Raw genomic sequence first — 27,701 nt, forward strand, 5'->3', positions numbered from 1 at the left:
CTCTGATGAGGAAAGGCTGAGGGATTTGGGTCTTTTCAGTCTGGAAAAAAGACGACTGAGGGGGGACCTTATCAACGCTTGTAAATACTGAAAGGGGGGGTGTCAGGAGGATGGGGCCAGGCTCTTCTCAGTGGTGCCCAGGGACAGGACAAGGGGTAACAGGCACAAAGTGGAACACGGGAAGTTCCATCTCAACACGAGGAGGAACTTCTTTGCTGTGAGGGTGGCAGAGCCCTGGCACAGGCTGCCCAGAGAGGTGGGGGAGTCTCCGTCTCTGGAGACATTCCAACCCCGCCTGGACGCGTTCCTGTGCCACCTGCTCTGGGTGACCCTGCTGTGGCCGGGGGTTGGACGGGATGATCTCCAGAGGGCCCTTCCAACCCCTGCCGGTCTGGGATCCTGTGATTCTGTGGGGTGGGAGAAGCGGCTGCAGGGCCCCCTCCAGCCTCGCGCCAGTGGGTGAGGGTGGGCTGGGAGAGGCAGCCCGAGGTTCTTCACCTTCTGAGCCCCCCAGAGGATGCTGCGGGCCCGGCGGAGCTCAAAGCTGAGCTTCTCCTTTCCCCCTCTCCCTCGCCCGCGGGAAAAGTCGGGACACGGCCTTATCCCCAAGGAATTCTCCCACTTCCCGCTCCCCGCAGAGAGGGGGGCAAGAGCTGCGGCGCGGGACCCCCCGCTCCCAGCCCCTTCGTCCTCACCCAGCGCCCCAGGGAAGGAGCCGAAGCGGCGCCGAGGTTTCGAACCAGCCTTTATTTCTCTCGCTCAGGAAAGTAACTCAGCGGTACAAATAGACTTTGGCATGAGAACCAGAGAAACCTTCCCGGGGGGGGAGCCGGGGGGTGGGGAGTGCGGTTCCCCGCGGGTGCCCTAAGGATGAGAAAGATGCAGAGACCGAAAAGGAAATTCCCCGGAGCCCGTCAACAAGTTTCCCCGCCCCCCCCCCCCCCTCCCCAGACTCCCTTTCCGATAGATATTTATAGATTTCTATAGATACGATGGTAGCGTCATTTATAATAAATATCCTCTCTGGTATCTAACAGTATGTACAGGTCATCAAGTATCAGAAATACGTTGGTTTGCTTCTGTTAAAAGGTGAGAAAAGGAACGGGCGGGCTGGGCGCCTCGCCTGTCCCCACAGTCCCCACTGACACCCCCCGGGGCTCAAAGAAGGGCCAGCGCAATGTCACGGTGTCCCCTGGCGTCCCCGCTGGCTGGGGGACAGCCTGCATTTCAGGTGCTGGCAGGGGGGGCAGCGGGGTCCTGGGGGGGCGATGGGGGTGCTCCCCGTGGGGGCTGGGGGGCAAGGGAAGAAGTTTTCGCCCCCCTCTTGCCGTGACGGGGCGGCCGCGATGGAGGTGACCCCCCGGGTTGTGCTGGGTGGGCAGATGGGGGGAGCCCTGGGGACACCCCCTGCTCTGGGCTCGGGGTGCGGGTCGCAAGGGGGCCGGCGCGACCCGCGGGGGTGTGGAGGAGAACGAAGGGTGAAAAAGCCTTATAACGCCCCGGGTTGTCCCCAAAAAAAGCTCCTCGAGGGTCACGGCTCCGGCCCCAGAGCTGCCGCGGGGGAGGATGGAGACCGGGGTCCATCTGGTCTCCACGGACCACGGGGGAGGATGGAGACCCCTCCAGTCCCACGCTGCCGCTGCCCATCCTGCCTCTGGGGGGGATGGCTCCGGCAAAAATCCCAGTTTTGCCCACCCGAAAAAAGGGGTTCAGAGCTCTCGGAGGGCTGCCGGGGCCTTTGCGGCCGCCTACGTGACTCACGGCTTGTTTTCTCGGCCGCGGGGGCCGGCTGCTGCGCCCAGCGGTGGAGGAGGCTCCGTCTAAGCCCCTCTTAGCCTGATTTGCCCACTGACGCACGCTCGCCTCGGCAGGGGCATCCCTCGCCCCGCGGTGACTCGCCTTCTTCCCCCGGGCGGCGCCGGAGGAGGCAGAGGATGGAGGGGACGGGACCCCCCCTTGGTGCCCGCGGTGGCTGCCGGGAGCCCCCCACCTCCTCCTCGCCCCGCGTCCCCCCCGGTGCACATCAAGTCACGCGTCCGGCTTCATGGCCGTGCCATCGCACACAGCCTCGCACGCTCGGGCCGCCGTGGGGCCGCCGTGGGGCCGCCGTGGGGCCGTGGGGGTCCCCAGCCCCTTCCACAGAGGTGGTTATCCCGGCGGGAGGTGCAGGGGTATGGCCCCCCCCAGGCACCCACCCCATCAGGTTAAAAACCCTCTCCAGCTCTCCAAGTTTCACATTTTCGAGGAGTGGTTTGGTTTTTTTTTGTGGGTTTTTTTTTTTTGGTTTTTTTTTTTGGTAAAATAAAATAAAATAGAATTAATTTAAGTTAAAAATAAAATAAAACAAAACCAGCAGCTCCCTTCTTCTCTCTGCGGAGGGGACCCGGGGGGCAGCCTCGGCGCTGCTCCTTCGTCCCTCCCGAATCCCGGCAGAGGAGCACGGACCACCCCGGGGGTCCCAGCCCGCTGTCTCCCCCCTCCGCAGCCAGACCCTGGAGTGGTCTCCTCCTGCCGTGACCAGAAGGTTCCTTGGCCGAGGTGGGGGGGTCCATGGGCCGCGGGCGGGGATGGAGAAGGGGCTACACGGAGCTGCGGCGCTTCATGAGCCCCTGGAAAGCCGTCAGGCTGTGGAGCCCGGTGGAGACGGAGCTGATGGCCGACCGGCGGGCGTTGCAGAAGCATCTGTTGGAGGGGGTCTCCGGACAACGGCCGGGCGAGGAATGGCTCTGCTCCACGCAGGTGTCCGAGGTGGAGAGGTCCCTGGGGATGATCATAGGGATGGAGTACTGCAGCTTCTCCCGGCTCTTGTACCACAGGCACGAGCACATGGATTGGAAGTGGAGAACCTCAGCGTAGACGTTCCGAAAGCCTCCCCCGCTGCCCCCGCCGCCCCCCACCGCCGCCGGCACGGCCGAGGTGGTGTCCGTGGCGTGGATGCTGCTGGCTTGCCCGTTGCGGGTGAGCAGCGCCCGGTGCTCGGCGTCCCGCTTCTCGTCCTCGGCGTTCATGGTCATGAAACGCAACACCACCAGGTTGAGGAAAGCCCCGATGACCGTCAGCCCCGTCAGGATGTAGACGAAGCTGAAGGCCACGTACTGCGGCTTGTTCTGGAGGGCTTCATCCTTCTGCAGGGCCACGTAGTCCCCGAAGCCGATGGTGGTGAGGGTGATGAAGCAGTAGTAGTAGGCGTGGAAGAAGCTCCAGTGCTCGTAGTAGGAGAAGGCGGCTGCCCCGATGCAGAGGGTGCTGATGCAGGAGAAGAACCCAATGGTGACCATGTTGGCCATGGAGACCTCCGCCCGCCTCATGCCAAGGCACTTCTTGATGCGGTGGAGGAGGTACTTGACGAAGGTGTTGATCCTCTCACCCAGGCTCTGGAACATGACGAGGGTGAGGGGGATCCCCAGCAGGGCGTAGACCATGCAGAAGACCTTGCCCCCATCCGTGCTGGGGGCTGCATGGCCGTAACCTGGGGAGCAAAGCCACAGAGCGGCATCAGCTTGGTGGTCCGAGGTGGGGTGCAGTGCCCCAAACTGCTTCCCCAGCTGAGTTTCTAATGGTGAATCCCAACCCTGGCTGGTGCCATCCTCTCCCTCAGGCACAAGGAGTGACCACGGATGGCTGGGCAGACTGGGGGGACAAAGGGGTCTCCACATAAAAATGAAGGGGAGGGGGCCGGAGAAGGGGGAAAGCCCTCGTCTCGTGGGGAAAGGAGCTGGGGGGCTGGCGGGGGGTGATGGACAAGGTGCTGCATCCCTGGGTTGGGGTGGGGGCAGTTGGAGGATGCTTGATGGACCCTGGCTGGGGTTGGGGGATGTTCTCCAGCCTTTGGGTTTTGGAAATTGGTGATTGCTCTTCCCTGAAATACCCTTCCCAGGATGCCCCACCCCTGGAAACATCCCAGGCCAGGTTGGATGGGGCTCTGAGCGACCTGCTGTAGTTGAAGATGTCCCTGCCCAGGGCAGGGGGCTGGACTAGATGGCCTTTAAAGGTCCCTTCCCACCCAAACCATTCTGTGACTCGATGACTCTATGGCCCATCTCAGAGCAGCCGGGTGGAGAGGCGCAGGAGATGGGGAAAATGGGGATTTTTAAGGAATCAAGCGACAAGGGCGGCTGGCTCCCGTGTCCCCATGTCCCCCTGCCCCACTGTCTGCTGTCTGATGCTCCTGCGCTGCCAGGGGTGGTGCCCTCGCCGCCAGGCACCAGCTGCTCCCCTTCCCTTCTCCTGTCCCTTTCCTTTCTATTTTTCCCTCTCCCTTTCCCTCTCCCTCTCTCTCTCCCTCTCCCTCTCCCTCACCCTCTGCCTTTTCATTCCTTTCTCTTTTTTCCTTTCCCTTTCTCTTTTTTCTTTTTCCTCCTTTTTGTGCTTTTCTCTCCCTTTTCCTCCTCCTTCTCCTCTATTTTCTTTTCCCATTCCCTTTCTCTTTTTCCTTTTCCTCCTTTTCCTCCTTTTCTCCTCCTTTCCTCCTCCCTTTCTTCTATTTACTCTTTCTTTCCCTTTCTCTTTTTCCTTTTCCTCCTTTGCCTCCTTTTCTCCTTTTTCCTTTTCCTTTTCCTTTTCCTTTTCCTTTTCCTTTTCCTTTTCCTTTTCCTTTTCCTTTTCCTTTTCCTTTTCCTTTTCCTTTCCCTTTCCCTTTCCCTTTTCCTTTCCCTTTCCCTTTCCCTTTTCCTTTCCCTTTCCCTTTCCCTTTCCCTTTCCCTTTCCCTTTCCCTTTCCCTTTCCCTTTCCCTTTCCCTTTCCCTTTCCCTTTCCCTCCTCCTTTTCTTTTATTTTTCTTTCTCTTTCCCTTTCTCTTTTTTCCTTTTCCTTTTCCTTTTCCTTTTCCTTTTCCTTTTCCTTTCCCTTTCCCTTTCCCTTTTCCTTTTTCCTTTCCCTTTTCCTCCTCCTTTTCTTTTATTTTTCTTTCTCTTTCCCTTTCTCTTTTTTGCTTTTCCTTTTCCTTTTCCTTTTCCTTTTCCTTTTCCTTTTCCTTTTCCTTTTCCTTTTCCTTTTCCTTCCCCTTCCCCTTCCCCTTCCCCTTCCCCTTCCCCTTCCCCTTCCCGTTCCGCTTCTCCTCCTTCCCCATCCCCTTCCCTCTCCTTTTCCCCCTCTCCAGCACCCTGAGCTCCCAGGAGCAGGCAGGGGCTGGGACACAGGCTGCCCTCGGCAGATTGCCAGGAGCCAAGCACAGGCAGGAGCAGGCAGGAGCAGCGCTGGGGCCGGGGCTGCAGCTCACTGACCCCTCAGCCCTGGGAGGGGGCTGGGGGTGCCGGCACAAGCACACCTGACCCGGCACCCGCTGCAGCTAAACCAGAGCCAGCACCCGCAGCCGCCCCCGAGCCCCGGCAGCCAGCCCTGCCCCGGCTCTCTCTAATCCCGGCCGGGCGGCGGCAGGCGGCATCCCCCACCGTCACCCTGCCGGCAGCCTCGCCGGGTCAAGGATTAGGCTGGGCCGGGGCGAGGTGAAAACAAGGATTGTTGGATCTCTGCCCAAGTCAGCCCTGAGGAGCTGGCGGGACCTCGCCAGCTGCCATGGGAGTCGGAGAGCATCACCAGAGAGCATTGCCAGAGAGCATCACTGGAAAACATCACCAGAGAACATCACCAGAGAGCATCGCCAGAGAGCATCACTGGAAAACATCACCAGAGAACATCACCAGAGAGCATCGCCAGAGAGCATCACTGGAAAACATCACCAGAGAACATCACCGGAGAGAGAGAGCATCACCAGAGAGCATCACCGGAGAGCATCACTGGAGAGAGAGCATCGCCAGAGAGCATCACTGGAGAACATCGCCGGAGAGCATCGCCAGAGAACATCACCAGAGAGCATCACCGGAGAACATCACCGGAGAACATCACAGGAGACAGGGCATCACCAGAGAGCATCACCAGAGAGCATCACCAGAGAGCATCACCGGAGAGCATCACCGGAGAGCATCACCAGAGAGCATCACCGGAGAGCATCACCAGAGAGCATCACCAGAGAGCATCACCAGAGAGCATCACCGGAGAGCATCACCAGAGAGCATCACCAGAGAGAGAGCATCACCAGAGAGCATCACAGGAGACAGGGCATCACCAGAGAGAGAGCATCACCAGAGAACATCACTGGAGAGCATCACCAGAGAGCATCACCAGAGAGCATCACCAGAGAACATCACTGGAGAGCATCACCAGAAAACATCACCAGAGAGCATCACTGAAGAACATCACCAGAGAGCATCGCCAGAGAGCGTCACAAGAGAGAGAGCATTGCCAGAGAGCGTCACCCGAGAGCATCACTCCAGAACATCACCAGAAAGGGTTGCTGGAGAACATCACTGCTCTCATCAGCGCCAGGTGCCAGCCTGCCACCTCCCTCGCTGATGGAAAAGGGGCTGCTGCTTTGTGTCCCCTCCCTGCCCGCTGCCTGCTGTCCCCTCCCCAGCAGCAGAGGGGACACGGAGGCAATGCCATGCCACCTGGCTGGCCGAAGCAGAGCCAGGCAGTGCATTTCAAACCAGGGTCACGTCCCCCTGCCCTCGGGGCGGGCGCCGAGCCTTCGCCCTGCTCGTCTGCCTGTCCTGCTCTTCATCTTCTGCCAGACGCCCCCGTCCCCCTCCCCGCAGCCCGCGGCTCCCCGTTCCTCCTGCATCAAGGACGGGCTTTTCGGATACGAGCCTCCAGTGCTGCCTGCGAGCCCCGTCCTGCCTGCCTTGCGCCAGCGCAGCCTCCCGCAGCTATATTTAGCCCCGATTCCCCAGGGAAGGCAGTTTATGAGCTCTCGCGGCGCGTCCAAGCGTCCGTCAATCTGCCAGCCCCCCCCTTTCCCGGCTTTAGCAGGCGCTGCCTGATCTCCAGCACGTCTGAGGACGGGGGGAAGGTCGCCGGGATATGGAATCTCCGGCCGGTGAGGAAAGGGAGGCCCTGGGAAGGCGACAGAGAGGGTGAATTCCCCCCCGGACCCCTTTTCCACCTGGGGTTTCATCCACCATGGGAAGGGAATGCGTCGGAGAGGAGAGCTCAGCTCCCAGGGATGCGGCAAAGCTCCGGCAGCTGCCAGGTTCAACAGTGGCTCTGTTTGCTCCGCCGCACCGGCATGTGTGACTCTGTGGCATGTCCTGGCCCCGCGAGGCTCCCCACCACGCTCCTGCCCTCCCTGCAGACGGGGCTCAGCATCCCGGCACCCGTCCCGCTCCTGCAGCCCCCCCATAACCTCCCCCCCGGGGGGATGCTCCTCAAAGGGGCATCCCAGGAGGGATGCTGCCAAGGGAGAGCAGCGTCAGGGTGCCACGGGCTCCCGCTCAGGGTGCTGCGAGCCGGCAGGGAGCACGGCGGGTGTCCCCAGGGAGAAAATATGACATGTCCCTGAGGAACGCGGCCGGCTCCTCTCCTTTTTAGGGCTGCGGAGGAGCAGGGCTGGAGCTGGCGGCGGCTGCGGGGAGCAGGTGCAGGTCTCGGCTGGCCCCTGGCCTGGAGCAAATCCCAGGCTGTCGGGAGCGATGGATGGTGGGGATTAGCGGGGCAGCTGCCGGGGACGGCAGGAAGGCGGGGGAAAACTCCACAGAGCGGAGGTGTTACAAGGCTGAAGGGTGCAAAGGGCTGCGAAGGCAGGGAGAGGGTCCCTGGGAGGTGGCACTGGGTGATGAAGGGGTATGGGAAGGGGCTGAGCCCTCCAGGGATTTGGGGCAGGGATACAGGGCAGGGGATGGAGGGAGCCAGGGCAGGGGGATGGAGGGAGCCAGGGCAGGGGATGGAGAGAGACAGGGCAGGGGGATGGAGGCAGCCAGGGCAGGGGATGGAAGGAACCAGGGCAGGGATGGAAGGAACCAGGGCAGGGGATGGAGAGAGACAGGGCAGGGGATGGAAGGAACCAGGGCAGGGGATGGAAGGAACCAGGGCAGGGGATGGAAGGAACCAGGGCAGGGGATGGAGGGAGCAAGGGCAGGGGATGGAAGGAGCCAGGGCAGGGGACAGAGAGTCCCAGCTGAGGGCAGGGGCTGGGAGCTGGGCTGGGGTTTTGGGGCTCTGAAGCAGTCAGGAAACCAGCTCCCTGCTTTACAGAATTGCTGCGGGGAAGGCAAAGGCTGGCAGCGAGCGAGGGCTGGTGGCCACGAGCGGTGGCTCACGCCAGGACACCACCATGTGCTGCTGCCAGAGCCGTCACGCTTCTCCTCCCATTCACACAGGGGATGCTCCCGGGGTCCGCGCTGGGCACAGGGTCTCTTCCTCCTTGCACCCACCCTCACCCCCCATAGCCTGGGTGTCTCTGGGCTGGTGGCTGCTGTCCCCCTCCCTTACCCAGCCCAGCTGCCACCTCTTGCCACTGCAATAGCCTGGCCCCCCCGCAGAGGGATGCCGGAGCCCTTCACCCTGGTCTCTGACCTGCTGCAGCTTCCACTGTCCATTGCCGGGCTGTGAGGCTGCGGGGGCGACGAGGGACGGTGGGGAAGGTTCAGGCGTCCCTGCTGCTGGGGCATCTACCAAAGCATTGACCCCTCTGGGGGTCTCCAACGCCTTGGAGCAGCCCCAGTTTCCGTCCCAGATGGGGATGAAGACAACTCTGGTCCTTCCAAGCCTGGGACAAACCCGTCTTTGGTCCTTCCAAGCCTGGTTTCATGCAACCCCACAGCCCACAGAGCCCTGTCTCCCTTCCCACCCCACTTCCCAGCAGCTTCAGCGGCAGCCACCAAGGTCAGAATGTTTCCATGCATTCTGGGGAGGAAGGAATGGTCCGACTGCAGCCATAGACGCCCAAGGATCCACAATTAGGAGGGCCCCAGGGAGGAAAAGTCTCATCCCCTGGAGATGTCACCCCCCTCCACGTAGACCACCCACCCCGAGCAGACCCCACGCTTGCAGCTGGCTGGCATGACGGCGAACACACAGCAACCCCACGCACCCAAAGCCCTTTAGCACCCAAAAAGCAACCAAAGCCCGAAGCCCCTGGTCCTGAGCCCCCCCCAGGTGCCTGCCCCAGGCACCCCCTTCTCCCGGCCCTCATGGGGAAACCCTTGGGGGTCCCCCAGAGATGGAGGCAGTGGGTGGGCATCCCGTGGGGTGCAGCATCCATCCCTGCACCACCTGGGAGATGTCCTGGGAGCAAACAAGCAGGCGGCTGGGAAAGGCAGCATGTGGCAGCGGCGCTGCCAGCCCTGAGCAAACACGGCCCCGGCACGACGGGGCACGGTGCTGCGTGGGGACACAGGCACCCTGCAATGCCTCTGTCCCCCCCCCGAACAGGGGTTGAGGGCAGCGGGAAGGGGTTTGTCCAGCCCGGGGACACCTCCTGGGCAGGGCAGGGTGAGAGGCAGCAGGAGGAGAGGGACAGACCCCGGCAGCAGCTCCCTGGGACCAGGCTGAACTTGGGTGATAAGGAGGTGGAGAGAGCCCTGGGACTCACAGCACCCAGGCTGCCCCAGTCCCAGCTGGGTCTTGGGCCTGGAGCAGGGACTGTCCTCACTGCGTCTTCACCAGGGCGGGGAAGGAGTGGCCAGCTTGTCATCCTCACACCCTGCCATCCATCCATCCATCCATCCATCCATCCATCCATCCATCCATCCATCCACCCACCCATCCTTCCATCCACCCACCTGCCCACCCACCCACCCATCCATCCATCCATCCATCCATTCATCCACCCATCCATCCATCCATCCATCCATCCATCCATCCATCCATCCATTCACCTATGCATCCTTCCATCCACCCACCCACTCATCTGTCCATCCAGCCATCTATCCATCCCTCCACCCACCTACCCACCCATCCACCCATCCTTCCATCCACCCATCCATCCATCCCTCCACCCAACCTTCCATCCATCCATCCATCCATCCATCCATCCATCCATCCATCCATCCAACCATCTCTCCACCTAACCCTCCATCCATCCATCCATCCCTCCATCCATCCCTCCATCCCTCCATCCATCCATCCATCCATCCATCCATCCATCCATCCACAGATCTCTGCCCACTTTCAACCCCTCTCCATCCATCCCCCCTGCCCCCATCTCCCTACTCCCACCCCCTGACCCACCCCGTGCTCAGCCTCCCTCCCCAGTGCTGGGGACTGCCCTGGGGGGCTGTCACCCTTGGTGGGGGGTGTCACACCGGGGGGTGTCACACCGGGGAAGGGGTGCTGGGCCTGGCTGTGGACTCGTGTCTCCGTGGGGTGGGAAGGGACCCTGGTGTTGGAGACCCCCCAGGACACCACCTCCCCCGTGGGGTGGGGGGGAGGGAGGTGGGGGCCCCAAACCCCCCCAGCCCCCCTTCCCCTCCTCTGCAGCGGCATCTGCGCCCCTGCCACCCCCTGGTCCCCGTGTCATCCCTTCCCCCCAGATTTGTCCTATACACCTGGGGGGGTGTCACCTCCCCAGAGGGGCTCAGAGCCACCCCCACCCCAGGTCCCACAGCAGCGGGGGGGCGGGGGGCAGCCCCACACCCCGGGGAGGGGGCAGAGCAGGAGGGTTTGGGGGTGCAGCCGGTGCCTCTGTGTGTGTGTCCCCCCCGGGCACCACTGCCTGCAGGCAGGGGCCAGACCTCGCCGTAGCGGGGGGGTCAGGATGGTGTCATGGAAAATCCCAGCGCCGGCCAAGCGCCCTGTTTGCGCCAAAACTGGCAATTTTTCCCTCACTCCTGGGGCTCCGCCAGCCCCTTCCTGGCCCCCTCCACCCCCCACCCCCCCTCCTCCATCCCTCCCCTCCTCCTGCAAAAGGGGGGTGCAGCCGGGCCCCCCCCCACCCTCCGGGGCCCTGCGGCAGGAGGGGGGATGCTCTCCGCGCTGGTGGGCAAGGCGGGATGCCCCGGTGATGGGCACGGCTGGATGCTGGTGGGGCTGGTCCTGCTGGTTTTTGGGTTTTTTTTTGGGGGGGCCACCCCATAACCCCATGGCACAGCACAGACCTGCGGCTGGGGACACCCCCGCAGCCCTGGGGATGGCTGAAATCGAGAGCGGAGCCGCTTTCTGCACCGGCGCAGGGAAAAGGGGCCTCCGGGGGGGGAATAAAAAGTCATTTAAGGCCTTTAGGACCGATTCTGCCGGGACTGGGGGGGGGGCTGCCCTGCCTGCATCCGCCCCCACCCCTGGCCAGAGGGACTGGGGCACAGGCAGTGACCCCCCCACCCCACGCAGCACCCAGGGGCCACATCCCGCACCCTGAGCCCCTCCAAGGGGTGACAAAGCCCCCAGCCTCCTGCAAGACTCAGGCCCCAAAGGACCGACCGCTCCGTGCTGCCCTGGGTCCCTCCGAGCTCAAGCAGAACGTGGATGTGGCACAAGCTCAGGCGTCGTGTCCCCGGGGAGTCAGGGCTTGATTCGGTCACCCTGTCACCCTGCCGCCTCCCCCCTGCTGAGCTAAAGCTCCCCGATGGCTCTCGCTGCAAAGCTCCTCATGCCAGGGATCCTTCCTTCCATCCATCCATCCATCCATCCATCTTTCCTTCCTTCCTTCCTTCCTTCCCTCCTTCCTTCCTTCCTTCCTTCCTTCCTTCCTTCCTTCCTTCCTTCCATCCATCTTTCCTTCCTTCCTTCCATCCTTCCTTCCTTCCTTCCTTCCTTCCTTCCTTCCTTCCTTCCTTCCATCCATCTTTCCTTCTTTCCTTCCTTCCTTCCTTCCTTCCTTCCTTCCTTCCTTCCTTCCTTCCTTCCTTCCTTCCTTCCTTCCTTCCATCCATCTTTCCTTCCTTCCTTCCATCCTTCCTTCCTTCCTTCCTTCCTTCCTTCCTTCCTTCCTTCCTTCCTTCCATCCATCCATCTTTCCTTCCTTCCTTCCTTCCTTCCTTCCTTCCTTCCTTCCTTCCATCCATCTTTCCTTCCTTCCTTCCTTCCTTCCTTCCTTCCTTCCTTCCTTCCTTCCTTCCTTCCTTCCTTCCTTCCATCCATCTTTCCTTCCTTCCTTCCATCCTTCCTTCCTTCCTTCCTTCCTTCCTTCCTTCCTTCCTTCCTTCCTTCCTTCCTTCCATCCATCTTTCCTTCCTTCCTTCCTTCCTTCCTTCCTTCCTTCCTTCCTTCCTTCCTTCCTTCCATCCATCTTTCCTTCCTTCCTTCCATCCTTCCTTCCTTCCTTCCTTCCTTCCTTCCTTCCTTCCTTCCTTCCTTCCTTCCTTCCTTCCTTCCTTCCTTCCTTCCATCCATCCATCTATCCATCCATCCATCTTTCCCCATGGCTCCGCCCCAGCTCTCCCTGTTTCCCATCTCCCAGGGAAGGGCAGGATGCAGCTCCCTCCTCCCAGTGCCCAGTTTGCGTAGTGGCAAGGTGTGGAGGGGTGTGCAACGGCACCCAGCGCCGTGCAATGCCACCCAGCGCCGTGCAACGGCACCCAGCACCGGGCACCAGCGCCCAGCGTGGTGCACCAACACCCGGCGCTGTGCACCAGCATCCAACACCACGTGCGGCGCCGTGCACCAGCGCCAGGCACCAACACCCGGCACCATCCACCAGCACCCAGCACCGTGCACCAGCGCCCAGTCCCACGTCCAGCGCCTTGCACTGTGCACCAGTGACATGCGCCAGCACCCACCACCGTGCCCCAGTGCTCAACACCACGTGCAGCGCCGTGCACCAGTGCCAGGCACCAACGCCCAGCACCATGCACCGGTGCCCAGCAAGATGTCCAGTGCTGTGCACCGCGCACCAGTGCCGCGTGCCAACACCCACCACCGTGCGCCAGTGTCCAGTCCCACGTCCAGTGGTGTGCACCGTGCACCAGTGCCGTGCACCAGTGCCGTACACCAGTACCCAGCACCACTCACCAGTGCCCAGTCCCACGTCCAGTGGTGTGCACCGTGCACTGGTGCCCTGCGCCAGCACCCAGCACCATGCACCCAGCAACACGCACCAGTGCTATGCACCGTGCACCAGTGCCACGCACCAGCACCCAGCACCATGCACCAGTGCCATGCACCATGCCCAGTGCTGTGTACCGTGCACCAGTGCCACGCACCAGCACCCAGCACCATGCACCAGTGCCATGCACCATGCCCAGTGCTGTGTACCGTGCACCAGTGCCACGCACCAGCACCCAGCACCATGTACCAGTGCCCAGCACCGTGCACCAGCACCCAGCACCATGTCCAGTGCCTTGCACCGTGCACCAGTGCCATGCACCAGAGTCCAGTACCGTGCACCAGTGCCATGCATCGTGCACCAGTGCCATGCACCAGAGTCCAGTACCGTGCACCAGTGCCATGCATCGTGCACCAGTGCCATGCACCAGAGTCCAGTCCAGTACCGTGCACTAGGGCCATGCACCAGCGCTCAGCACCGTGCACCAGTGCCATGCACCAGAGTCCAGTACCGTGCACCAGGGCTATGCACTGTGCACCAGTGCCATGCACCAGAGTCCGGCACCGTGCACCAGTGCCATGCACCAGCACTCAGCACCGTACAACAGCACCCAACGCCGTGCCCAGTGCTGTGCACCGCGCACCAGTGCCCTGCACCAGCGCCCAGCACCGTGCACCAGCAACACGCCCCAGTGCCGTGCACCGCGCACCAGTGCCCTGCACCACTTACAGCCCCAATTTGGGCCCTCCTGCCCCACGGCCGCCCTCCTTCGCCCCTCTCCGCAGCCCCCCGCCGCCGCGGCACGCTCCGCTCCTGCCCCTTCCATCTCCCCTCCCGACCGTGATTTATGGCAGGCGGCGGTGCCCGCTATAAATCCTGCGCCGCAGTCGCTTCAGCCCGAGAGCTGCCTGATAAATATTTAAGCCGGTTCATAAATCACACGCCACCAGAGCGGGGCTCTCCCCACGGCTCCGGCACCCATCCGGCCTCCCGACACTAAACCGGGCAGCGCCGAGCCCAAGCAACCAGCCCTAGGGTTTGGTAACTGCGGTGTGGGGGGACGACCCCAAAATTCAAAGAAATTGGGTTCTTTTTGCCTGGGTGACCAACCCCCCTCTCCTCGGAGCATCTTCGCCCGGCACGTGGTGTTTACGCCTTGCTCTGAGTCAGGCTTTGCTGGCGAGTTTACTGAGGCATCAGCTGGGAGAGGCCAGGCGGGGGGGCAGGGAGGGAGCGGGTATTAATTGCTGTTATCACTCCGGGATGGAGCGGAGCGGGAGATTTATAGCCTGGGCGAAGGGGAGGCGGGGGGAGGGGGAAGGTGGGAGGGATGCCACCGAGCCCCCCGGTTTGGAGGCTCCCTGGGATGAATCCCACGGGAGGGGACACGTGTGATACCTCCCCACCACACCACAGATCTGCTGGAGCCTCCTCGGGAAGAAGCTTTGTGTCCCCGGCAAATGTCCTGAGGTGCTGCTGGGGCAGCGGGCGACGATGGCCACCCTTAAATCACACGTCTCTGCCGGGAAGGGCTCGGGGACGGCTCCGGTCTCGGTGCCTACGTGCCAGCTCCCCACTCACCCTCTTCACGCTCATTCCCTGCTCCGGAGATCAGCGGCAGAGGGGGATATGCCCTCATTAGGTTTCAGAGTGAACGCCGCAACCAGCAATCCCAGCACACCACAGGCAAAGGTGGGTGGCCTGATGCCTGTCTGGAGAGGGAAGGAAAACGGTCCTGACCTCCCACGGCTCGGGAGCACGGCTGGGGCATGCAAACCAACCCCTGCAGCGACCGAGGAGGCGCCGGGCTGGCCAGGGCCACCCTTCTGGAGAAGACCCCGCGCATCCCCAGGGGGTGAAAGGGGTGAGACGCTGCCTGTCTCTCCCCCTGCTGCTTTGGCATCACCTCCCGGGGGGGGTGTCTGGGCTGAGGCGGGAGGAATCCCAGCCCTGGAACAGAGTGGTACAGTTTTTCCCTCCGGCATGTTAACTCTGAAACCTATCAAAGGCATGTTCCTGGGTGCCAACACTGATTTCCACTGCCATCATTTTTAGCGGGCACGGCTAGCGCAGGATGGGAACAGACATGTCCAGAGGGGCTGGAGGGGGTGGGTGCCCCATCCCTGGCCTTCCCCCCACCAAGACCAGCCCCACTGCAGCCCCAAAACCCCTCCTTGTCCCAGCACGGCTGGTCCTGAGCCTTCTTCGAGACGTTTCCCTGTGCTGCCCCCTCCAAGGCCAGAGAACCGGGGGTCCTTCCCCTCCCACCGGTGCTGCTGCCGGTACCGGGAGGGTTGTGCCGGTACTGCCTTGTGCCTGCTCCCTCGGTAAACAAGCGGGGAGGGAGGAGGGCTGTGACAGATGGTGACACCGCGGTGGCATTCGCCACCTGCCCCGGCCCACATGGCCGCTCGTTTCTCCGCACACAGCATGGCCGGGGGGCGGGGGGGGGGGGGGAGGGAAATGTTTTTTGGGAGCGATCCAGCGAGAGCCATGGCAGCCAGCCCTGGAGGTCCCCGGTGCGGGGACAAGGGACGGAGGTGACAGGGGACATGTCCGGCGTGACATCCCGGGAGGGGGCCCGGGGGGGCCGGCTCTGCCCGGCTGCAAGGACAGGCACGCTCCCCCCCTGCCCGCCCGTCGGCTCCCCTCGCCCCCGGCCCTGCGGGGAGGGGGACAGCGGGTGGCAGCCGTCCTAAATATCCCGGTCGCCCACACCCCGCCGCCGTGCTTTGGGGGTCCCCGGGCGCTGGGGTGGCTTCTCGGGGCGGGGAGGGCTGCAGGAGAGGGTGGGGGGGGGGTGGGAGACCTTCGGAGCAGCTGGCTGGCCTCTTGGCTCTTTTCCCAGATAAAAAAAAAAAAAAAAAAAAAAAAAAAAGAAATATAAGGAAAACTTTCCCAGTGGCACCCGTCGCCCTCCCGGTTTTTCCTCCTGCCCCCCTTTAAAACCGGCCACGGCACCGGGATCGGAACCCCGGGGTTCCCATTGTCCCCTCCGCAGTCCCCAACCCCACCAGCAGCTTTACAGAGGGTAAATCGCCTGTTGGTTGGCGCTTCCCTGGAACAATGCCTTTTTTTTCACCACCCCCCCCCCCCACCCCCCCACCGGAAAATCCCATTTCATGGGAATAATGGAATTTTCTTTCCCCTCTCGAGGCTTTTGAGGATTTTGCTCTCTTTGCTGGTACGCGCTGGGCCCCTTTGGCAGCAGCCAGGCCCCGTCGCGACAGGCCGGCTAAAACGCCTTCGAAAATCATGAGATTTTGGTAAAAAGAATATCGCTTTATGTATTTCTGTCCCCCTGCGCACCCCGGGCCACCGCGGAGGGGCTGGAGCTGCCGGGAGAGGAGGGCTCGACCCCCGCCGAGCCGTAAAGCCCCGTCTGGGGACGTTCCCTCTGCGTTTCCCTCCCGCTCCGCTGCGGCCGGACGCGGGTATTTTGGGAACGGGTGTCATCACCCCAACCCCAGAGGGTCCCCTGAGCTGCCGACTCGAGCCCCAGACGAGGTTTTTGAGGTTTTGGAGGGTTTTGAGTTTTTAAACCCCAGCTAACGGGGTGCTTTGTGGGGCGTAACGCCTGCGTCGGGGCTCAACCGTCCCCTCTCCATCGCCGCCGGGTGTCCTGGGGGAGGCAGGAGGGGGACCCCCGACTCCCCGCAGCCTGGCGCTGAGCCGTGGCCTCTGGGGACCCTGCAGACACGGGGCTGGCTTTGTCTCCCTCCCGCCTCACTGCAGCATCCTTTGTGTGGGCTGGAGACGCCGCTCGCCTCCCGCTCGCCGCCCGCTCGCCGCCTCCCCCCAGCCCCCCGCGCACCCCCTTGCCCGCCGCTCCTCCTCCTCCTCCCTCGCACGTCAAACATAAGCTGCTTGTCTTCACTTTCAAAGCCTTTCCCAGCTGCTCCCGCCAGCCGGGAGAGGCCAGACCCCGCTGCCGCTCAGCCCCCGGCCGCTCCAGCGCCCCAATATCAGCCCCGGGAACCGAGAGCCAACCCGACAGCCACGTCTCAGCCCCCGAAATCATCAACCACCCCAACAGCCACGTCTCAGCCCCCAAAACCAACCCCAACAGCCGCATCGCGGCCCCAAAAACCAACACCCACCCCAACACTCGGGTCTCATCCCCAAAAGGCAAGAGGCACCCCAACACCCACATCTCGTCCCCCAAAACCAATCCCAACACCCGCATCTCAGCCCCAAAACCCAACAGCCACCCCAAAACCTGTGTCTCAGCCCCAAAAGCCAAGAGGCACCTCAACACCCGCATCTCAGCCCCCCAAATGAACAGCCACCCCAAAACCCGTGTCTCAGCCCCAAAAGCCAAGAGGCACCTCAACACCCGCATCTCAGCCCCCCAAACCAACCCCAACACCTGCAGCTCATCCCCAGAAATGAACAGCCACATCAACAGTCACATCTCAGCCCCAAAAACCGACAGCCACCCCAAAACCCGTGTCCCAGCCCCCAAAATCAAGAGGCACCCCAACACCCACATCTCAGCCCCAAAAACCGAGAGGCACCCCAACACCCACGTCTCAGCCCCAGGAACCAACAGTCAGTCACCCCAAAACCTGTATCTCACCCCCAAAAACCAACAGCCACCCCAAAGCCTGTGTCTCAGCCCCCAAAATCAGTGGGCATCCCATCACCCACATCTCAGCCCTGGGAACCAACAGCCACCCCACCACCCATGTCTCGTCCCCGGGAGCCAAGAGGCCCCCCAACACCCACATCTCAGCCCCAAAAACCAACAGCCACCTCAACACTCACATCTCACCCCCCAAAACAAAGAGCCACCTGCCAGGGCCAAGCCGGCCATGCGCCATCCCGGTCCAGCCACCGGCTGTCCCCCGGCCCTCCAGCCCCTCGTGGTGTGCTCCGGATGGGGCAGTTTGGGGAGCAGGGGGTGGTGGGACACCCCAGTTCCCCCCCCTCCCCCCCACCTCCGTCAAGGGGACCCAAAGGACAGGCGGGTTGACGATGCGACTGGGCGAATGCACAGAGCAGCGGTCTGGAACCCGGGGGGACCCTGCAGCCCCCCCTCCCCGCCCCCCCAGCTCCTGCAGCCCCTCTCCCAAGGTGGGGGAGCGCCCTGGGCACCCTGAGCGGGGTCGGGTGAGGGCAGCGAGACCCCCCTGAGCACCGGGGTGCTGCGCTGACACCCCCTTTGTAGGGCCAAAGCGTCCGTGTAGGCAAGGACACATCCCTGCCCGCCCCCCCCGGGCTGGGGGTCCCACCATCCTGGGAAGGGCAGGAGACTGTGAGGGATGGCACCCCTGGCCCCAGGGGACCTTCCTCCTCCTCCTCTTCCTGCAGGGAAGGGGTCAGCCGAGGGAATCGCTGTCCCACAGCCCCACCGTGCCGCCCCCCCCAGCACCCCCCCAGCCCCGCCGGACTCTGCGGGAGCCTCCCTACGGGGCTGGAAAGGGGGTCCCAGCTCAGCCACCCCCGCCCCGTGCGGGGGTCCCTAAGGCCGGGGGATATACTGGTGGGGAGCCCAGAGGCTGCGGGGATGGGAGCAGGGGGGCAGGGAGACCAGAGACCACGGGGATGAGCAGGTCGCCATTCTCCGGGGAAAGGGAGCCGGGGCAGGAGGGATCCCCGATGCCTCGGGGATGGGCGCGATGGAGGGGGGGGGGCGGCGAGGTGTCCGGGGCTGGCGAGTAGCCCCGATACCTCGGAGATGGGCTGGGGTTTCCTAGGGCAGCGGGGCCACGGGCAGGTCGGGTGTAGCCCTGACGCTACGGGGACGGGCGCCTTCGGGAGGAACCGGGCTGGGGCTTCCCGGTGGTGGAGGAGCCCTTCGGGAGAGTCGCCCCGATAGAGGGGACACGGGCGGGGGGATTTCCCGGTGGCAGAGGCGGGTAAGCCTGCCGCCGCGGTGATGGGCGTTTCGGGGAGGGGGTTGGCGGGGCTTTCTCAGGGACTGCGGGGGCTTGGGGGGTCAGGTCGCCCCGACACCTCGGGGATGGGCGGGGATCCGGAGGGTGGTTTTCAGGTGGTGGGGGAGCCGGGCAGGCGGGTCGCCCCGGTACTACGGGGACGGGCGGGGCGGGGGGGTGGTGTTGGGGGGAGTCCGAGTGGCTGTTTCCTGGTGGCGGGGGAGCCGGGAGAGAGGGTCGCCCCGATACCGCGGGGATGGCGGCGGGGGGGGGGGGCGGTTCGGGGGTTTTCCAGTGACAGAGAAGCCTGGCGGGCAGGTCGCCCCGATACCATGGGGATGGGCTCGGGCTGGGGGGGAGGGCGAGTTTCCCGGTGGCAGAGGAGCCGGGCGGGCAGGTCGCCCCGATACCGCGGGGATGGACGGTCTTCACGGAGCGTGACCGGGGGCCGTTATCCCACGGCCGGGAAGCGGGAAAGGGTCTACCGGGGACACCGGGAAGCGCCGGGGCGGGGGTGGGTTAACCGGTACCTATGGTAGTGATGACGGTGATGGCGAAATAGAAGGAGCCGGCGAATTTCCACTGGACGCCGGCCTTGTGCGGCTTGAGCTTGAGGACGACCCACTCGAGTTCGCGGTAGCTCTCGGCGCTGAGGTTGTACTTGCTCTTCAGCTCCTGGCTCTTCGCCTCCAGCCGCCGCCGCTCCGCCGTCTCCTCCTCCGACTCCAGCGCGTCGAAGACGGCGGCGCCCACCAGCAGGTAAGTGAAGGTGCACATGATGAGCGCCAGCGTCCGCACGTTCTGCCGCTTCATGGTGCGGCGGCGGCGGGCGGCGGCGGCGGCGGCGGGGCCGTCTGGGGCATGGCGGCGGCGGCACGGCGGAGCGCCCGGCGGGGCTCGGCGCGGCGGCGGCGGCGGCGGCGGCGGCGGCGGCGGCGGAGGGAGCGGAGCGGAGCGGGGCGGGCGGCGGGGGGCGGGGGCGGGGGCGGGCGGGGGCGGAGCTGTCCTTCAGCACCACCGCCCCGCCACGCGCACACGCGCGCACCCGCGCCCGCACCGGTATCGGCACCCGCACCCACACCCGCACCCAGCAGTACGGACACCCGCACCGGTATCGGCACCCGCACCCACACCCGCACCCAGCAGTACGGACACCCGCACCGGTATTGGCACCCGCACCCACACCGACACCCGCACCCAGCAGTACGGACACCCGCACTGGTATTGGCACCCGCACCCACACCGACACCCAGCAGTACGGACACCCGCACAAGTATCGGCACCCGCACCCACACCCACACCCAGCAGTAAGGACACCCGCACAAGTATCGGCACCCGCACCTACACCGGCACCCAGCAGTACGGACACCCGCACCGGTATCGGCACCCGCACCCACACCCGCACCCAGCAGTACGGACACCCGCACCGGTATCGGCACCCGCACCCACACCGACACCCGCACCCAGCAGTACGACACCCGCAGCGCTACTGGCACCTGCACCAGCACCCACACCCACTGGAACCGGCACCCACACCGGCACTCGCACCCACTGGTACTGGCACCCGCACCGCCACCCACATCGGCACCCACACCGACACCAGTACTGGCGCCCGCACCCACTGGTACCGGCACCGGTGCCAATATCGGCACTTGCACGCACACTGGCGCCCACACCCACTGGTACCAACTCCCGCACTAACACCGGTACCACCACTCGCACCAGCACCCGCACCCACTGGTACCAGCACCGGTGCCAATATCGGCACCTGCATGCACACTGGCACCCACACCCACCCGTACTGACACCCCCACTGGTACCGGCACCCGCACCTGTACTGGCACCTGCACTGGCACCCACACCCACTGGTACCGACACCCACACCAGCACCCGCACCAACACTGGTACCAACACCTGCACCCACTGGTACCAGCACCCGCACCAACACCCTCACAGGCACCCGCACCCACCAGTACCGACACCCACACTGCTACTGGCACCACACCCACTGGTACCGACACCTGCACCGGCACCCACACTGACACCTGCACCGGTACTGGCACCAGTGCCAATATCGGCACCTGCACCCACATTGGCCCTTGCACTGACACCTGCACTGGCACCCATACCGGTACCGGCACCCGCACCCACTGGTACCGGCACCTGCACCAGCACTCACACCAGCACTGGTACAGGTGCCCGCACCCACTGGTATGGCACCTACACCGTCACCCTCACCCGCTGGTGCCGACACACACACCAACACCAATACCAGCACACACACCCACTGGTACCACCACCAGCACCAGTACTGCCACCCACACCAGTACCAATACCGCCACCCACGCTGGCACCCGCACCCACCGGTACCAGCATCCACACCTGCCGCCAACCGCACCCACACCCTCACCCACTGCTACAGGCACCCCCACCTGTACCGATATCGGCACCTGCACCCACTGGCACCAACGCTGGCCCCTGCACACACCAGTACCACCACCCACACTACTACCTGCACCCACACCGGTATCGGCCCCTACACCCACTGCCACCCACACCGGTATCAACACCAGCACCTGCACCCACTGGCACTGGCACCAACACCTGCACCCACCGGTACCGGCATCTGCACCAGCACCCACACCCACCAGCACCAGCACCGGCACCCACACCGGTACCGGGACACACACTGCTCACGCTCACACACACACGTACGCACCCGTGTGCACCCCCCGGCCACGCTTGTGCACACACGCACTCATACGCACACGCAGGTGCACACGCACACACGCGCACACCCCCCCCGCCACGTGCACGCCTTGGCCACGCTCGCGCGCACACACACGCGCACACCCCCTCGTATGGCTACGGCCACGTGTATGCACACATACACACGCTCATGGTCGTGCGCACTCACGCACCCCCTTGTGCACCCCCTCGCCCACACTTGCACACGCAAACACGCACTCTCGCACGCGTATGCACACATGGGTGCACGCGTACACAGGGGCACGCACCCATGTGCACCCCTCTCCAGGCTTGCGCACACACTCATACGTGCACACCTACACCCACGCACACCCATGTGCACGCCTACACAGCCACGCATAAGCACACGTATATGCACACACGCACACTCACGTGCGCACATACACACCCGCGTGCACCCCCTCACCCACACTCACACACAAACGCACGCACACTCGGGTGCACATGCAGAAACAGGTGCACGCAGACACACGTCCACACGCGTGCACACCCATGGGCACCCCTCACCACGCTTGCGCACACACTCATACGCGTATGCACACGTATATGCACACATACACACGCTCGTACGTGTACACACAGGTATGCGCACAGCTACACACCCGTGTACACCCCCTCACCCACATGCACCCACAGAGACACACTCATAGGCATATGCACACACACGTGCACACACATGCACACTCGCACCCGTGCGCACATGTACACACCCGTGCCTGTGCACACGTATGTGCTCACGCTTGTGTGCGCACGTACGCAGCCATACACATGTACATGTACACACCCCCCCACGCACACACATACACATCCCCTCGCCCATCCTTGCACACACCCACACACACTCTTATATGCACATGTACACCCCCCCCAGGTACATACACACCCCCTTGCCCACACTTGCACACAATCACTTATATGCACATGCACACGTACGCACACACATGCACACGTACACACACACACGCACACGTACACACACACATGCACACATACGCACACTCACGTAGCATCACACACATGCACGTGTTAACACACATGCACACCCCTGCGCACACTCACACATGGCACAGCAGCCCCCCCATCACACCTCCATCTGCACGGATGCTCGTGTGTGTGTGCGCACCCCCCCACCCACCGCGCCGTGCACCGCACACGCACGGCTGCACACTCACACCCCTCACCCAGTCCACAGCCAGCAGCCCGAATACGCAGCCCCCGCGCGGGGTGGTCACGGGGTGGGGAGGATGCCCGGCCGCAGGAGCCCTCGGGCTGGCCCAGCTCTGGGGACGCTGCCGTGTGGGGCACCATTCCCCGCTCCGTCCCTGCTGGGCGAGGGGTGGCAGATCTTGGGGAGAAAGGTCCCAAATACCCAGTTCCTGGGTGAAGGCGGGGATGGATCATAGAATCACAGACTGGTTTGGGTGGGAAGGGACCTTAAAGGCCACCCAGTGCCACCCCCTGCCCTGGGCAGGGACACCTCCCACCAGCCCAGCTTGCTCCAAGCCCCGGCCAACCTGGCCTTGAACCCCTCCAGGGATGGGGCAGCCACAGCTTCTCTGGGCAACCTGGGCCAGGGGCTCACCCCCCTCACACCAAAGAATTTCTTCCCAATAGCTCATCCAAATCTCCCCTCTTCCAGTGTCAAACCCTTCCCCCTCGTCCCACGGCTCCCCTCCCTGCTCCAGAGTCCCTCCCCAGCTTTCCTGGAGCCCCTTGAGGGCCTGGCAGGGGCTGGAAGGTGTCCCCGGAGCCGTCTCCTCCCGGCTGGCCGTCCTGCCCGCCTGGCCAAGGGAACGATCTGCGCTCGCCCCTGTGGCCCCGGCAGGGTTTCGTCAGCCGCTGACACCCGAAACGAGGAGCAATTGCGCTTTGCACATGTGCTGGCACCTCAAGCGAGCTGCCGGCAAGCAGCGACACGTGTCACCGCGGCAGGACGCCCGCGTCCCCTCCGGTCCCCCGGGGGGGGTCGGTCCTACCGCAGCATCACCGCGGGCCCCCGGCTCTGCCCTGACGGCGCGGCCGCGGCGGCATCTGCTGCCTCCCGGCTCCTCATCGTGTCCAGATTTGGGCTGGGGGCGGGGGGGGGGGGGTAGGGAACACACACGCAAAACTCCTGCCCCGAGGGGGCTGGAGGGCGGGCAGTCGGGGACGGGAATGATGGAGCGCCCCAGCCCGGAGGCGGGGCACGGGGAGGGAGGATGCTCCGGGGTCACACTGAATTAACTCTCGCTGTCACCTTCCCAGGGGACCTTCCCCCCTGCCAGGAGGTGGCAGTTGCCCCCCCCCCCCCGCCCCGTGCCCCAGCCGTGCTCTTCTCCCTGCCTCCCCCCCCGGAATATTTCTGTTTGGTTTCCCAGCTGTGCAGGTGGGAAGGGGCGGGAGAGGAGGGAGGGGGCAGCCAGGACTCGCTTGCCCCCGGGGCAGAGGGACGCTGAGCCCACCCGGGAGGCGGCTTCCACCTGGTTTACACCCAGGGAAAGCAAAAGGAGGAAAACCCAAAGATTTTTCCGGGAGGTGAAGCGTGTAAAAAGCTGAAATAGGAATCGGGCAGGAGGCAGAGCTGGGATTCCTGTGCCCCCAGCAGCACGCTGGCTCCTTCCAGCATGACCCCCCCGCCCTCAGCCCACGGGTTATGCCAAAGGCAGGTTGGTCCCTCGGCCAGCAAAAGCCACATGACTTTGGGGACGCTTTGCTGCCAGGTTGGGGAGGATTTCTGCGGGAAGGAGGAGAGCCCAGTGCACGGAGCAGCTCGGCGTGGTGGGGACAGGTGGTGGGGACCTGCCCCCGGGGACGGGGGAAGCATCCGCCAGGCTCCGGCCATTCCGGAGGGAGGGCGATGGTTGTATCCAAGGATCCGGAGGGGATGACGGCACCCTCTGATTTCCCCTTGCAGCTGGAGGTTGGAGCTGGAGCAATAATGTACAGGAGCAGTGCTGCCGTCGGGGGGGCTGAGGTTCACAGGGTGCTGCAGCTCCGGGGGGGCTGTGGCTCACGGGGTGCTGTAGCTCACAGGGTGCTGTAGCTCATGGGGTGCCTGTAGATCATGCGATGCTGTATCTCACAGGGTGCTGCAGCTGGTGGGGTGCAGCGGCTCATGGGATGCTGTAGTTCAGGGGGTGCTGTGGCTGTTGGGGTACTGTAACTCACTGGGTGCTGTGTCTGGCAGGGTGCTGCTGCTCACAGGGTGCTGTAGCTCATGGGATGCCGTAGCTCACAGGGTGCTGTAGCTCATGGGGTGCTGTAGCTCACGGGATGCTGTATCTCACAGGGTGCTGTATCTCACAGGGTGCTGTAGCTCATGGGATGCTGTGGCTCATGGGATGCTGTAGCTCACAGGGTGCTGTAGCTCACAGGATGCTGTATCTCACAGGGTGCTGTAGCTCACGGGAAGCTGTAGCTCACAGGGTGCTGTAGCTCACAGGGTGCTGTAGCTCATGGGATGCTGTAGCTCATGGGCTGCTGTAGCTCACAGGGTGCTGTAGCTCATGGGATGCTGTAGCTCACAGGGTGCTGTATCTCACAGGGTGCTGTAGCTCGCAGGGTGCTGTAGCTCGCAGGGTGCTGTAGCTCACAGGATGCTGTAGCTCACAGGGTGCTGTATCTCACAGGGTACTGTAGCTCATGGGATGCTGTGGCTCATGGGATGCTGTAGCTCACAGGGTGCTGTAGCTCACGGGAGGCTGTATCTCACAGGGTGCTGTAGCTCACAGGATGCCGTAGCTCACAGGGTGCTGTATCTCACAGGGTGCTGTAGCTCATGGGCTGCTGTAGCTCACAGGGTGCTGTGTCTGGCAGGGTGCTGCTGTTTCCCCCCCACAAGCTCTGCTTGCCGTCAGCTGGAGCCGCGGGGTGTGAGCAAACACAGCACAACACAAGCTGTCGCCGGCAGCTGCCGCGTCGCCCACCACCCCCGGGCGGGCTGGGGAACAGGCAGAGGCGACCTCTCCCTCTGGGGAGCACCCGGCGGCTCTCGCACCCCGAAACTCTCCCTGCTCCCTGCTGAGCCCCCCATAGGAGCTCCAGGAGCATCCTCAGCCATCAATCTCAGCTGCCGGCAGCTTCTGTCCTGCTCTGGGACCCCTTTAGGTGTGGGAAAGCCGCGGCACCGAGCCCTGACGCCTTATTCCATGCCCGCCTGGAGAGCCCAGCATCCCGCAGAAGATGGGCAGAGTTTTCCTGCCACGGCTCTCCGTCCCCCCGGACTGCTCCGGGGCTCATCCAGGAGGCACAGGGAGGGCAGAACGCATCCCCCCCACACTGCCCCACCGGTGGGCAGAGGGGTTCAAGCCCGCTGGCAAGTGCAGGGAGGGAGATGAAGCACCTTCCTGCTGCCAGACCCGGGAATGGAGATCCTGGATAGGTGAGGTCTGGCTCCGGAAAGGGACTGAGCTCTCTGCTTCCGGAGAAAATGGGAAAGGAGAGCAGCCCCCCAGCCCGGGCTGAGGACAAGCACGGGGGGAGCAGGTGTCTTCATTTCTGGTGTGACACTGGGGAGGGCTCATGCAATGGGCCCTTGGATTGCCCCGACAGCCACTCCTCCATCCCAGCACCCTGCTCCTCCGTCCCAGCTCCTTGCTGCTCCATCCCAGCACCCTGCTCCCCCATCCCTGCATCCTGCCCTTCCAGCTCTGCTACTCCATCCCAGCTTTCTGCCACTCCAACTCTGCATCCATGCTGCTCCATCCCAGCACCCTGCTCCTCCATCCCAGCACCCTGCTCCTCCATCCCAGCACCCTGCTCCTCCATCCAAGCACACTTCTTCTCCATTCAAGCTCCTTGGTCCTCTATTCCAGCACCCTGCTCCTCCATCTCTACTCCTGGCCTTCATCCCAGCACCTTGTTCCTCTATCCCAGCATCTCACTGCTCCTCCAACCCTATTCCTCCATCCCAGCTCCCTGCTCTTCAAACCCTTCTCCTCCATCCCAGCACCCTGCTTCTCCATCCCAGCACCCTGCTCCTCCATCCAAGCACACTTCTTCTCCATTCCAGCTCCTTGGTCCTCTATCCCAGCATCCTGCTCCTCCATCTCAGCTCCTGGCCTTCATCCCAGCTCCTTGTTCTTCTATCCCAGCATCTCCCTGCTCTTCAAACCCTTCCTCTCCGTTCCAGCTCTCTGCTCCTCCATGCCAGCACCCTGGTCCTCCAACCCTATTCCTCTATCCCAGTTCCCTGTTCTTCAAACCCTTCTCCTCTATCCCAGCACCTTGGTCCTCCATCCCAGTATCCTGATCCTTCATCTCAGCATCTTTATCCTCCATCCCAGCGTCCTGCTCCTCCATCCCAGTATCCTGCTCCTCCAACCCTATTCCTCCATTCCAGCTCCCTGCTCTTCAAACCCTTCTCCTCCATCCCGGCACATCGTTCCTCCATCCCAGCATCCTGCTCCTCCATCCAAACACCCTGCTCCTCCAACCTTGCTCCTCCATCCCAGCATCCCCCTGCTCTTCAAACCCTTCTTCTCCATTCCAGCTCCTCGCTCTTCCATCCCAGCATCCTGCTCTTCCAACCCTGCTCCTCCAGACTAACTCCCAGCTCCTCCATCCCAGCATCCTGCTCTTCCAACCCTATTCCTTCATCCCAGCTCCCTGCTCCTCCATCCCAGCATCCCCCTGCTCTTCAAACCCTTCTTCTCCATCCCACCATCTTGCTCCTCCATCCCAGCATCCTGCTCCTCCATCCAAGCATCCTACTCCTCCAACCTTGCTCCTCCATCCCAGCTACTTGCACCTCCACCCCAGCTCCTTGCACCTCCATTGCAGCACCCAGCTCCTCCATCCCAGCATCCTGCTCTTCCAGCCCTGCTCCTCCATCCCAAGTCCCCGCTCCTCCATCTCAGCATCCTGCTCTTCCAACCCTATTCCTTCATCCCAGCTCCCTGCTCCTCCATCCCAGCATCCTGCTTTTCCAGCCCTGCTCCTCCATCCCAAGTCCCCGCTCCTCCATCTCAGCATCCTGCTCTTCCAACCCTATTCCTTCATCCCAGCTCCCTGCTCCTCCATCCCAGCATCCCCCTGCTCTTCAAACCCTTCTTCTCCATCCCAGCATCTTGCTCCTCCATCACAGCTCCCTGCTCCTCCATCCCAGCATCCTGCTCCTCCATCCAAGCATCCTGCTCCTCCAACCTTGCTCCTCCATCCCAGCTCCTTGCACCTCCACCCCAGCTCCTTGCACCTCCATTGCAGCACCCAGCTCCTCCATCCCAGCATCCTGCTCTTCCAGCCCTGCTCCTCCATCCCAACTCCCCGCTCCTCCATCCCAGCTCCCTGCTGGGTTGGCAGCCCCCCCTCTCCTCCCTCCC

At 63.3% G+C, this 27,701-nt stretch overlaps 2 protein-coding genes across 2 annotated transcripts in view; one reads left to right on the plus strand and one right to left on the minus strand.

The window, feature by feature from the left end:
* Positions 1-728: 728 nt before the first annotated feature.
* On the minus strand, positions 729-19,544 carry KCNK3 (potassium two pore domain channel subfamily K member 3). The gene is made up of 2 exons (XM_063330782.1): positions 19,164-19,544; positions 729-3,469 (listed from the first exon to the last, which is right to left on the minus strand). Exons 1-2 carry the CDS (start codon positions 19,444-19,446, stop codon positions 2,580-2,582), a joined length of 1,173 nt encoding a protein of 390 aa, XP_063186852.1. The 5' UTR covers positions 19,447-19,544; the 3' UTR covers positions 729-2,579.
* LOC134513764 (mucin-2-like) overlaps positions 19,496-27,701 on the plus strand; it is a gene marked incomplete at its 5' end in the record, with an annotated part of 56,399 nt that continues 48,193 nt past the window's right edge. Inside the window, one exon of the mRNA XM_063330929.1 lies at positions 19,496-22,331. Within this exon, the coding sequence (XP_063186999.1) occupies positions 19,496-22,331 (2,836 nt within the window). The remainder of the gene's footprint in view (positions 22,332-27,701) is intronic.

The sequence above is a fragment of the Chroicocephalus ridibundus genome, chromosome 3 (genome assembly GCF_963924245.1).
Source record: "Chroicocephalus ridibundus chromosome 3, bChrRid1.1, whole genome shotgun sequence".
In the NCBI taxonomy this organism is placed as follows: domain Eukaryota; kingdom Metazoa; phylum Chordata; class Aves; order Charadriiformes; family Laridae; genus Chroicocephalus; species Chroicocephalus ridibundus.